General features: G+C 39.8%; 1 protein-coding gene across 1 annotated transcript; it reads right to left on the bottom strand.

The window, feature by feature from the left end:
* Nucleotides 1–3,157: 3,157 nt before the first annotated feature.
* Nucleotides 3,158–12,693, bottom strand: dome (cytokine receptor domeless). Its single transcript, XM_032440586.2, has 4 exons — nucleotides 12,336–12,693; nucleotides 11,058–12,232; nucleotides 5,843–6,906; nucleotides 3,158–5,340 (listed from the first exon to the last, which is right to left on the bottom strand). The coding sequence occupies exons 2-4, from the start codon at nucleotides 12,230–12,232 to the stop codon at nucleotides 3,791–3,793; spliced, it is 3,789 nt and encodes a 1,262-aa protein (XP_032296477.1). The 5' UTR covers nucleotides 12,336–12,693; the 3' UTR covers nucleotides 3,158–3,790.
* Nucleotides 12,694–12,948: the final 255 nt, after the last annotated feature.

Below are 12,948 nucleotides of genomic sequence, written 5' to 3'. Positions count from 1 at the left end.
ATCGCCGCTTGTTCCTATAGCATCTATATTATATAGTCATAAAAAAAAGACCTTTTCGCTCAATAATTCAATTTGGAACTCATCTTTCCTATGAGAGCTACATCATATAGCTTAAAGAATTCTTTTTTTGTTAAACTGATTAGTTTGCCATTTTCTCAAAGTTATTTTAGATAATATATTGTAATTTTAGATAATCTGAAATATAAATAAATCGTTGATAATTGGGAGATCAAAGCTCTTCCACTTCCCAGGCGTTACAAGGCTTGTGACAAAGCGCAAATACCCTACGCTGTGGCTTAATAAAGGCAGAATTAACGTTTGGCACGCACATAGAGTATATAATATATATATTATATAACAATTCAGCTTTATTCTAGTAATAATGCGGCACAATTTATAACCTAGTTTCGATTGAAATAAATTCAAACAATAGAAACTTACGCATTTCTCCCTCCCCCCCGCCACCCCGTTAAATGATGACCGACAGAAGTCCGTGCCTTGCGTCATATAGGTATATATATATATATATATATATATATATATATATATATATATATATATAGTACGCAGAAGTCGTTAATCTGTGCTATAAGAGTTCAATTAAAGGTCTTGTTCTTAACAATTTCAACGAATTCCGGCGGCACAGCATTTGCAGGATGAAGAACTTATTATTGGAAATTAAATATAAAACATAACAGAATTAATTAATTGAAGAAAAATTCTAAGGAATTGCCTTTTATCAATATGTTCTTAGAAAATACCAGAGATAATCATATTCATTGATGTCAAGCGCATGAATTCCCATATTCGAAATGTTCTGGAAAATGACAGAGATCATCATTGGGTCAAGACAAGAGCCAGGAAAACCCCCATAAATACATCCCGAAACGTTTGTTCTAACACTAGAGTTATATATATATTTTAATATTGTAAAACTAGAAACTATAAACGAGGCGTTGATCGGTTCAAAACAAGAATATGGAAAATCCAAGCTTAGCACACAATTATTATTGATTATAGAGTTGGTAAATTTTGATAAAATGTCCATATATGTATGATATTTGTGGGTTATACATACATACATACATATGTACATACATACATCTGTACATACATACATACATATGTACATACATACATATGTACATACATACATACATCTGTACATACATACATACATATGTACATACATACATATATATGTACAAACATACATACATATGTACACACATACATAAGTACATACATATGTACATACATACATATGTATATACATACATACATATGTACACACATACATAAGTACATACATACATACATATGTACATACATACATATGTACATACATACATATGTACATACATACATATGTACATACATACATATGTACATACATACATCTGTACATACATACATATGTACATACATACATATGTACATACATACATAAGTACATACATACATATGTACATACATACATCTGTACATACATACATACATATGTACATACATACATACATATGTACAAACATACATACATATGTACACACATACATAAGTACATACATACATACATATGTACATACATACATACATATGTACAAACATACATACTTATGTACACACATACATAAGTACATACATACATACATACATATGTACATACATACATATGTACATACTTACATATGTACAAACATACATATGTACATACATACAAATGTACATACATACATATGTACATACATACATATGTACATACATACATATGTACATACATACATATGTACATACATACATATGTACATACATACATATGTACATACATACATAAGTACATACATACATACATATGTACATACATACATATATATGTACAAACATACATACATATGTACACACATACATAAGTACATACATACATATCTACATACTTACATATGTACATACATACATATTTACATACATACATACATGTACATACATATTTACATACATGTACATACATATTTACATACATACATATGTACATACATTCATACATATGTACATACATACATACCGATTAACAAAAAAAAAAATAAAAAAAAAAAAGCCACAAAAAAAAACACTACTCTACTAGCTAAGCATGGAAAACTGCAGAGCCTACTTGAATTTTTGAGAATCGAGGAGGACAGCACTTCGAAAAAATTCGTTTAATTTGAAATTGCAGCTAAGCGACCAAGAAGTCTGCATGCATAGATATACATATATATGTACATGAATGCTTACTTACAAGCATGCATACACTAACACACACACACACATGCACACATACTCACATACATACATACAAATATATATATATATATATATATATAAATATATACAAAACTAAAATACCTGCAGGTCACTATTACAAGATTTGTATAGAATCTGTACTTTATTTATCGCTATATATATTTATATATATTTTATGTATATATATGTATATATTATAGCTGCTATTGGAACGATCAGTCGAAAAGTAGTTGCTTGTTTGGTTTAAGTTGAATTGAGCTATGAACCAGCCACGCCTTCTTTCTTAACGTACGCCTCTTTCTCTTCTCTACTGCCGTTGCCTTGACCCAAAATATTGGGGACTTTAAAGTGGGATAAAAAGGTGTAAAGCAGAAAATAGAAAATGAGAATTTTTCAATTTTGGAAGGAGATAAAGTCAAATACTTTACTTTACCATACTTAAAATGATCGAGAAATGCTTAAATAGGCATATCCCAAAATCGATATAGAAAACCTGCTTAAAGAAAACCTTTTCAAATTGAAAAAGTCAATTGTTATCAGAGAAGGGCCAACCAAAGAAAGAAAAGAGAATTATGCTTTTCGTTTCTTTTAAAGTAGTTGTCATATAATAAACATATACATGAATCTATATCTTTATATATATATATATATATATATATATACATAGATATCTTAGTATATATATATATATATATATATATATATTTATATTCTTAAATCAGCTGGGCGCATCGTTCCTTTTATAAACGTTGAGCTTCTTCTTTTCTTTTGTTACATATAATGTATGTATATAGTAATAGTAGGTAGGTATATAAAGTTAATTATGCATAAGATAGTTAATAAACAATACTAGAGCGTAAAATACATTAACCTCGGTGTGCCTTACAAGAGCAACAGCACAGTGCCTGCCAAAAAATGTGTGCCACAACAAAACAACAAAGGAAAAAAAAAAGAAACAAACAGAAAAATAAAAACCGGGGCGAATACAAAATTAAAATCAAAAAATAAATTACAAATACAAATTAAAATTCGCAAAAACGTGACAAATTAAAAAGTAAAATTAAAAAAAAAAATTGTTCTTTTTTTAACTACAAGTGGCCCGGCTGTGCAAGTGTGTGTGCGAGTGTGTGTGTGCGAGTGTGTGTGTGCGAGTGTGTGTGTGCGAGTGTGTATACGTGGGTGTGTGTGTGTAGCTGGGTGTGCGTGTGTAAGGTCCCAAAAAAAAAAGGTTGTGCACATGTGAAAAATGAGCTAATTTATAGGTGTAATTGTCATGAAGTGTTTCCCTCGCAGTTCAATGTCGCTCTCTCTCTCTCGTTCGCTCTCTCTCTCTCTCTCTCTCCAGGTGTGTGTGTGCGTGTGTGTGTGTGTGTGTGGAAGGCAATAGTAGCTGCTAGCTGGCTGCACTGGCCACGAACGAATCATTCATTCGCCGCCAACGCAGCAAAAATCTCTCTCCCGCTCTCTCTCTCTCTCTCTCTCTGCTGCTCTGCTGCTGATCCTGTCCAGCTTAGAGCATATGACGATTGTGCGCCAATGCATTTAGATCCTGCGGCGTCACATAACCGCCAATATTTGGCTGCAATCTGTGCGTCGTCTGTTGAGCATTCTGTGCCGTCGCCGCGCTCTGCTGCAGCGCTGCTCCGGTTGGTTTCATCAGCCCGTTGCGCTGCAGCTGCTCCATGGCCGTATAGCCAAAGCCGTTGGGCATCAATGTGGTTGTTGTTGTGGCAGGTGGCGGCGGCGACATTGGCGACGATGGCGATGACAGAGCTGTTGTTGTTGTTGTTGTTGCTGCTCCAGTAGCTGCTGTCGCTGACACAACTGTTGCTACTCCAATTGGCGCCGGAGCCGCTGCTGCTTGGACTGCTACTGCTGCTGTTGTTGCCGGCTTGAGCTTGTGCAGATCGGCTGCCTGAACATAGTTGCTGGACATAGTTGACGCAACTGGCGCCGGTGTTGGTCGCGCCTGCAGCACCTGAACAGGCACATAGCCGCTCAATGGCATTGTCACCAGCATCGATTGCGGCTGCGGCGGCGACTGCGCATTGCCGCTGGGCAATGTGTTGGCCATACTGCTGTTGGGCGTCGACCAGTTCATCATTTTGGTGGGCTTTATATAGCCGCTGGGCGTGGCATTGCTGTTGCTTGTCTGCAGCTCCGTGGCGCCCGCCTGCCCGTCATCGTCCAGCAGCAGGCCTTGGCTCATGGACATATAGCTGGCCGGTGGCCGTCTGGCCGTCGCTGGCTCCTCATAGTTGTTGCTCGAATTGTTTGCCAGCAGCAGCTTGGAGCTCTCGTTGCCGCTGCTAAAATCGTGCGGCATATCGTGCGGCGAATATATATTATAGTCCGGTATCGGATCGATTCGTGTGCAAACGATGCTGCCAATGCCGCCGACTACGCCGCCGCTGCCGTTGCCAGCGTTGCCGCCGCCGCTGCCGCTCATCACTCCAATCTCGATGGGCTTCTTGAGGGTCTCGACAATGCCCGGCGGCAGCACCAGATCAATGTCCGCCATCTTCTGGTACTTGCGATATCCCGTATGGCAAACAACGCCCAGCACAATCAGGGCGACAATTACCTCCATGGAGCTGACGAGCAGCTTGGTATTGCTCGGATCCGGCGAGCAGCTCACCTCGTGCTTGGCCCAGCTCGACTTGTACAAACGATATAGGCTGGAGTTTTTGTACGTCTGGATGGCGCTCCATTCGCCATCCGTTAGCGGTGGCTGGGCCACGCACTTTTGCGTTTGCGTCAAGCGCCACATCGTATTTTTAGCTGCGACTTCTGGATGCAGTGGCTCCGCATTTACGGCGCGCACCTGGTAATGGAAACGGTGCAGCGGCGTACAAACGGGCGTGGCCATCACACAGGTCAAGTTGGGGCGTGCGCTCACATAGCTCAGGGGTTGGCCAATCACCGTGTTGTTGGCATTGCGCTCTATGATGACCACCTCGTAGTACTCAAGACGTCCAGCCGGACGCTGCGGTGCCATCCACTCCAGCGTCGTGCTCAGCTGTGTGTTCTCCACGTGCATTAGTGTGGGCGGCGAGGGCACTGCAAAGGGCAAAGGCTATTAGTTATACTCTCTATACAAACAAAATTGGAGCCCTGCATCGGACAAATCGGTGCGAACTCGAGCCATGCAGTGTTCGATTCAAACGAAGTTCGTAGTGCTTGAGCTGGCAACATGTTCAAGCTAAAGAGTTTCTTGTTGTGCCAAGGCAACGTGCGAGTCGAACGGGTCAATTGTTTTGATTCAAACGAAGTTCGAACTACTTGAGTCAGCTAAACGGATCGTGTTGTGCCAAGGAAACGACCGACACAATTATTTCGATTCAAACAAAGTTCGAGGTGCGACATGTTCGAGCTTAACGGTTGGGCCAACGAATCGAATCAATTGTTTCGACTTAAATGAAGTTCGAACCGAAACATGTTTGAGCTAAACGATTCATGCCAAGGAAATGATCGAGTCGAACGACTCAATTGTTTGGCTGCAACTCGAACGTATTCGCAACTTGATGGCCCGTCGCGATGCAGAGCTCTAGCTGGAACTTACCTCCGACGGCGGTGCGAAAGCTGATGACATTGCTCGGCTCCGAATAGAGTACGGTCCGTGCACGCAGCACAATCTCGTACTCAGTGTAGGCTGTTAAATTGTTTAGCTCATAGTGGATGAGCTTCTCGGTGTCGACCAGCTGTTCGGTAAAAGCGCGCAACTCAAAATGAAACGTCTTATTATTATGGTAAACGGTGCCAAGATAGTCGCGTAACAGTCCGTTCGCCTTCAACGGCGGCTTCCAGGCGAGCGTCACACTCGAGCTGCTACCATTAACCCGAAAGAGCTCCCGGGGCGGAGTTGGAGCGCCCTCGTTGGTGCGCCAGATGAGCTCGTCGCTGTATTTGCTGGCACGTTTCAGCGAATACATGGACATCTTGATGCCATAGTAGGTGAACGGCTCCAGATCGTTGATGGTATAGACGGTGACATCCTTGGTCAGCTCCTTGGTGGTGCAGTTGTCCGCCTTGCCCTCGGAGCGCTGGCAATAGGTCAGATTGTAGCCGCTAAGAATGGCCGCACAGACACCCTCGGTGCCCCATTTAACGGTTAGCGATGTATTGGTCACATCATCAATGGCCGGATCCATTTTGGCCAGATCATCGTTGCCATCGCCCGTACAGGTCACCCAATGCATGCCCGTATTGCGGCCCAAATAGTTTGCCGATACGGCCATATTCAATGACGGCGACTGACCGCTCGCCGTGCTATACTCCAGCCGATCCGGAGCCACATGCTCGAAGTGTATGGAGCCATTGCACTTGGAGAGCAGCGCCGGCTTCGCATTGCACCAGAAGACCGTATAGTCGATCAGCTGAGAGATGTTTCTCGGCGCCTTCCAGCCCAGCGTATAGCTCGAGTTGCTCGAATGATAGACACGCTGGATTTTCATTGGAACACGCAGGCTCGTATCCTCGCTGCTGATCATCGGTATGACGAGGCGACTCGCCTCCACGGATGTGTTCACATTGTTGCTGCTGCGTATGTAGATCTCATGGTAGGCATCCTGTGTATAGTTCTCAATTGTGGCCGAGTTCGTGTCTACCTTGATCCTCGAGGGGTCGCTGTGCAGGGGCAGAAAAGTGAAGGGATTCTATGTTTAGTAAGATTAAGATTACGATTAAGATTTCTCAGGCTAAAAACTAGCGCACAATTGAAACATACTTTAAATTTAATTAACATGATTTCTCAGGTAGTTTGCAAGGCTAAAAAGCAGCACAATTCACACTAGAGAATTATAAAAAACTTTCCTAATTCACTTTGAATTATTCCCAGTATTGAAATTTACTTAAACAAAACTATTTTGGGCTAACACATTACTTTTTCAGCAGTAGGTAAGTATAAAAATCAGCACTTGATTGCGAGTTTTGGTATTGAATTGAAAAAGTCTTTTCGAAATATACGAAATATCCCGATGATTGTTTAAGTGAATTGTTCATTTGATTCAATCGTTGACTCGAATCATTTTATTGAACTTAATCGGGGCTAGTATTCATGATAGTTGTGGTAATAATGTATATCGTTTGATTGAATCCGTTAATCAATCAGTCAATCATGAACAACTGAATCCAAGGAAACGAGTGAATAAAATGTCCGAAAATTAACAAATAAATTAGTTCATCAAAGTGAACGAATAAATTTGTTCATCAAAGTGAACAAATGAATTTGTTCATCAAAGTAAACGAATGAATTTGTTCATCAAAGTGAACGAATGAATTTGTACATCAAAGTAAACGAATGAATTTGTTCATCATAGTAAACAGAACAGGTATTATATGATATATAGGATATTATGTATCAGGGCCTGGTTCTTTTGTCTTATGTCGGATACAATATTGTTAGCTGATTAACTGTTATCTAGCCAAATTTTCTATATGACATTCGGTTATCAGTAATCAGTCTGTTTGTGATGTAAGCCATGTCGAATTTCTGCTTCTGGCTACTGTTCTGCGCAATTGTGATAACACAACAAGTGCACGAATATTCGGACAAACAGCCAATATGCAATATACAATGTGTGTGGCTGACATTTCTACTTACGTAAATTGGAACATAAATACAATTCGCAACCCACACACACAGGCAGAGACACTTGCTGGGATAGATACATACATATGTATGTGGATACGTAACGTGCACAGATTTCTCGAAAAAAATGTTTATTTTTAAAAATTCCTTGAATTTCTGCATGTTTGGCTGGCATTCATTACGTTCCTGCTTTTTCTTCTTAACTTTTCATTTAATGGGGATAAGTCGTTTAATAAGAAATGCTTTTATAACGTCAAAGCAAGCGCGAGCAGCTAACGTGAGCGCACCGCACTCCAGATACCCTTACCTACTATTTCTAGGCTAACTAAATACATATGTATATGTTATAGTCGTTCGTTAAGTTTCGGGTAACAGCAACGTTTGCTGAAGATATCTTGCAAAACACAAAGATTTGAACCAGCGGATTTTACTGATATAATAATTGCACAACATTTGCTTAACAGAAAAGTTAGTTAAAGAAATCATGAAAGACATAAAAACAATTTTCATTCAGGAACTACATCTTAGTGCGATATTTTTAAAGATTTGAACCAGCGGGTTTTGCATGTTTTGAACCAGCGGATTTTGATTAATATGGCAACGCTGCGCGACTAGTTTGCATAGACGAGCAGGTCTATGGACTGATTTTGTTCAGGAACATGTGTATATATCGTATGGACTTGCAGCTGTCTCCTTTTATGCGTTGCATATCGTATGTCACAGCTAAAATAGCCGCTGCAAGGGTTACATAAAACGAAACACGTGCGCGCACACAACCAACCACACACATGCCCCCCTCCCCGCACCACACTCACCCACTCACCCCCACACCGACCCCATGCACATGTATGTATGCTATAGTTAGATGAAAATTTGTGGAAATTGCTCAATGTTCCAATGCAGTTCCGCAACAGACATGCGAGCGTGTGTCTCTGTCTGTGCCTGTGTGTGTGCACATGCGCAAATACACACTTACACCCACTCACACACATATTTAGTTCTAATTCAGCTTAAATAACGTCGCTTGACTGCAATATGTCTTATGGAAAAAGAGAGCAATAACAAACAGATGCCACATACATCACATCACATCACATACACATATGCATCTAAATATAGCTACAGTGGTCGCTCGCTAAGTGGAATTAGCCAAAGTGGCATTGTTCAGACATAGGGAACGGGATTGTTCTATGACGCGGTCGTGTTACATCTTTAAGTCATAATTTAGGGGCAAATTCAATAGCCGAAAAGTTCAGCTTTCTAGCTCTGAGGGTTTTAGCTGTGCGCGATCATCAATCAATCAGTCAGTCAGTCAATCAATCATAACTACTATTTTATATGTTTAAGTAGGTATGTAAGCTGCTCGACAAATATTTAATTATTTGTAAAATAAGTATATCAGAAATCGATGTCCTGATAAGCTGTGCGCTTGCAATCAGTCAGTCAGTCAGTCAATCAATCAATCGGTGTGAACAAGTAATTTTATATTTTTTAATAGATATGAAGGCTGCCCAAAATATATAACATTTTTTGTATAAATTGGCTCCGGGTATATAAGAATTCAATGTCCTGATAAGCTGTGTGCGCTGTCAATCAGTCAGTCAGTCAATCAATCATAACTACTAAGCTGCTCGGCAAATATTAAATTATTTATATAAAATAGCTCTACGTATACTAGTAATGATTATTATTAAATTCAACTGCAACAAATTTTGTGCACACTTTCAAAATACAAACAAGGTGGCAACATCGCTGATTAGGTGTGTGCTGATCATCAATCAGTCAGTCAATCAATCAATCTGGACAAAAGGTTTCTATACATAAAAAGACTGCTCGACAAACTATTTGTATAAATTGGCTTCACGTATTTCAGAAATGATTATTAATAAATTCAACTGCAACAAATTTGTGCACACTTTCAAAATATAAACAAGGTGGCAACGCTCTAATCAGGAAGCATAAACAAACATTTTGCGAATCGATTCGAAATCGATTGCATATAAGTTTTAAATATATGCATATTATTCAATGAGGCAAAATTTAAATGAAAGCAAAAAAAAAATGAATGTTTACAAAACGTGGCCTTGCCAGAATTTTGTTTTTAGTACGAAGCTATGTTGGCTGCGCTAAATACGCAGAGAAACAAGGGGTATTCGTGAGAAGTGGCGAAAGCGATCGTTTACACGATGCACGCTAAACGTGAATAATTAACATTTTATATACACATAGACAATTAGTTGGAACTAGCCACACACAGTTCATTGGAAATATAAAACGTTTGACAAATAAGTATTAACCGTTAAAAACAATATTTTTTTTTTGTCATTTGAATATGATTTCAATCGAAAAACTGGCGCTTTCGAGTTGTCTTAAAATGATTGAAAATATAAACAACAGCTATAAATAATTACAATTAGGTCTCATCCTATGAACATGTTACTCACGAAGATTTCTCGATTTCTGGAGATACAGAAGCAAAGTAAACATTGAACAACAAACTGATAGATATAAAGAAATTGATTTCCGGTCAATTCGAGAAGTTTCAAAGAAGATAGGTCTAAGACAAAGTTTATCCAGAAATAACTTAATTTATACTACGTACGCCCGTTGGAAGAATTTTGTAATAGATAACTTAGTCGGGAATCTTCCAGAACCGGATAAAGACAGCGCCAAGATGAACATCCGCTTATGGTAGATTTTACTGTATATAAATAATTGATAGCAACAGGTGTAAAAGGAACAATAGCTTGAGCTATAATCTGAATCAATATAGAATAGATATCAATTTATGGTTCATCGTGTAAAGGCTACTCTTCATGAATAACTTATTTCGGCGAAAGAAAAACATGACATCGTGTAAACTCTAAGGATATCATTAAAGTTCAGGCTCTATGCGTAATAGAAGAATGTATGTGTAAATAGAATGAGTGTGCAAGCTTATCAGGACTGAGGTTCATCGTATAAACGTTCTACTACTGCGGGTAGGGACTAAGAGAAGAATGTATTAATATGATGAATGTGCAAGCTTATCACGACTGAGGTTCAAACTACGCTCTAAATCGTTAAAGTTTTGGATGAATGCTCCTCTATGCGTAATAGAAGAATGTATTAATAGTATGAATGTAGAGGCTTATCAGGACTGAGGTATCGTATAAACGTCCTATTACTACGGGTAGGGACTACTCACGTGATTGTGTTGTTGCAGCGATATTCGCTGACGATATAGGTAAAGTTGTCGCCATTCAGCTCATGCTTCGCCAGCTGCTCCCAGTATAGGGTCAAGGATTCGCCCGTGGAGTAAACGTAGAAGCTGCCGTTGGTCATGCGCGGCGGTCGTGCCGGTCGCTCGGCGACCGTGCGAAATGGATAGCTGAGCGGCTGGCTCCAGCGGGATTTGGTCTTGTTGTTGCGCACGCGCAGCTCGAGCAGATAATTGTAGCCCGGATAGGGCAGTTCGGTCAGACAGAGCGTATCCTTCGCCGCCGATGAGCTGTTGCGCCACATGGGCCGTTTTATGATTGGAAAATTCTCGGGCGTTACATGCACCTGCCACAAGACGCCGCCAATGAAATTGCTCCGTCGCGGCATCTCCCACGTCAGGCAAATCGAGTCTTGGGTGCGATTCAATACCCTCAAATTCTGTCCGGGTCGTGCCAGTATCATGCGCTCCACATTATCCACCTTAATGTCTTGGGTATCGTTGCCCAAACTGTTGGCAATATCCAGATGAAAATAATACCATTCCGGAAACTTTTTATACTGTTCGCTGGTGATGTTGCAATTGACCTGCGGCGATGCATCAAAATTGCAGTCGACATAATAACGATAATTGGTATTCTTCTCCGTGGTAAAGCTGATATTGTATTTGGTATTGATGCTATTCCGCGGCGCCGTAAAATTACAAAACATATACTCCCAATCGTAGCTGGTGCAATCGAAATTGTCGACTGGCAACGGCTTGGTGCCAACATCCACCTGGGACGAGAACATGCCCATCTCCTTGCACATGCACAGATATTCGCCCTCCTGATCGGACATGTTCGTGAACGACAACAGAATTGTTGTATCGTTGATCAATTGCAAATCGGTGCCATTGAAATATTCGCGACGACCATTGATGTTTGCCTTGAAATACAGATCCGATACGTTGCAGCTCTCGTTGGTCTTCGAGGAGTCGAAGAATGCCTGGTTAATGGTGCAGCTAATGTTCAGATCGCTGCCAACGGGCACTTCGGCCTTCTCGGGCACCACCCAGCCGGGCGACGGATGCTGTCCGTTTGAGCCCAGGATGTGCAGGCCAAAAAGCAGAGCAAGTGCCAGTGTTAATTGTTGCATTGTTCGTTTTTGTTTATTTATTTGCATCTGCAATTTATATACAAATATATACACATGCATACATAATTAAGTATATTTATATATTTCTAGTGGGGCCACACTTGTACACATATTCTAAGTAAGTACACACCTTTGCTATCCGATAGACAAATACCTGTGGGGCACACACGGGAACGAGGCACTTGTTGGCACTGGTATTGGTAATTCTCAGAAACCGTTTATATATGTTACCAAAAATTCCAAGAACTGATTTTTATGGCATTTTGATTCGTATGCTCGTACAAATACTGTTGTGGTATCTTCTGTGCCCAAATTGATATTGTAACGTTACTTTTAGTTTTTTTTTCTTATGTTTTACTTTTTGAATAATTATAATCTACGTATTTTGTTCTTATTTTTGTTTATTGTTGCGCTTTAATAAACAGCATGCAAGATCTCACTAACTCAACCGTTTACGTTGCCTTTTGCTTGTCGTTTGCTTGGAATTCCAGACGCAGTGTGACCGGCCGGCTTTAAAACGCTATTCTCATTTTTACGACAAAAAAAAATACAAATATGCGCAGCCGCACGTTTCAGAAGCAAACATATACTCTCATTTCTGTTTATTATTTGAATTCGATATTTTTTTAAAATTCGTTCTTCATTTTTTACAAAAAGTAGCACAACTTTCATTTGGATTCGTGCCAAAATTGTGTATGTAACGAATGTCGCATATTATATTTTTGTATTTTCACAGAAAATAT

This window comes from Drosophila virilis, chromosome X (genome assembly GCF_030788295.1).
Source record: "Drosophila virilis strain 15010-1051.87 chromosome X, Dvir_AGI_RSII-ME, whole genome shotgun sequence".
Taxonomy (NCBI): Eukaryota; Metazoa; Arthropoda; class Insecta; order Diptera; family Drosophilidae; genus Drosophila; species Drosophila virilis.
This window is presented reverse-complemented; position numbering and strand designations above follow the sequence as displayed.

Bases quoted from the DNA above. Each gene is read 5' to 3' on its own strand.
- dome (XM_032440586.2), bottom strand. From the start codon at position 12,232: ATGCAAATAAATAAACAAAAACGAACAATGCAACAATTAACACTGGCA. The intron at 6,907-11,057 runs GTGAGTAGTCCC...GCCCCTGCACAG, and splicing joins CGCTGCAACAACACAATCAC to CGACCCCTCGAGGATCAAGG. The intron at 5,341-5,842 runs GTAAGTTCCAGC...TGCCCTTTGCAG, and splicing joins CTTTCGCACCGCCGTCGGAG to TGCCCTCGCCGCCCACACTA.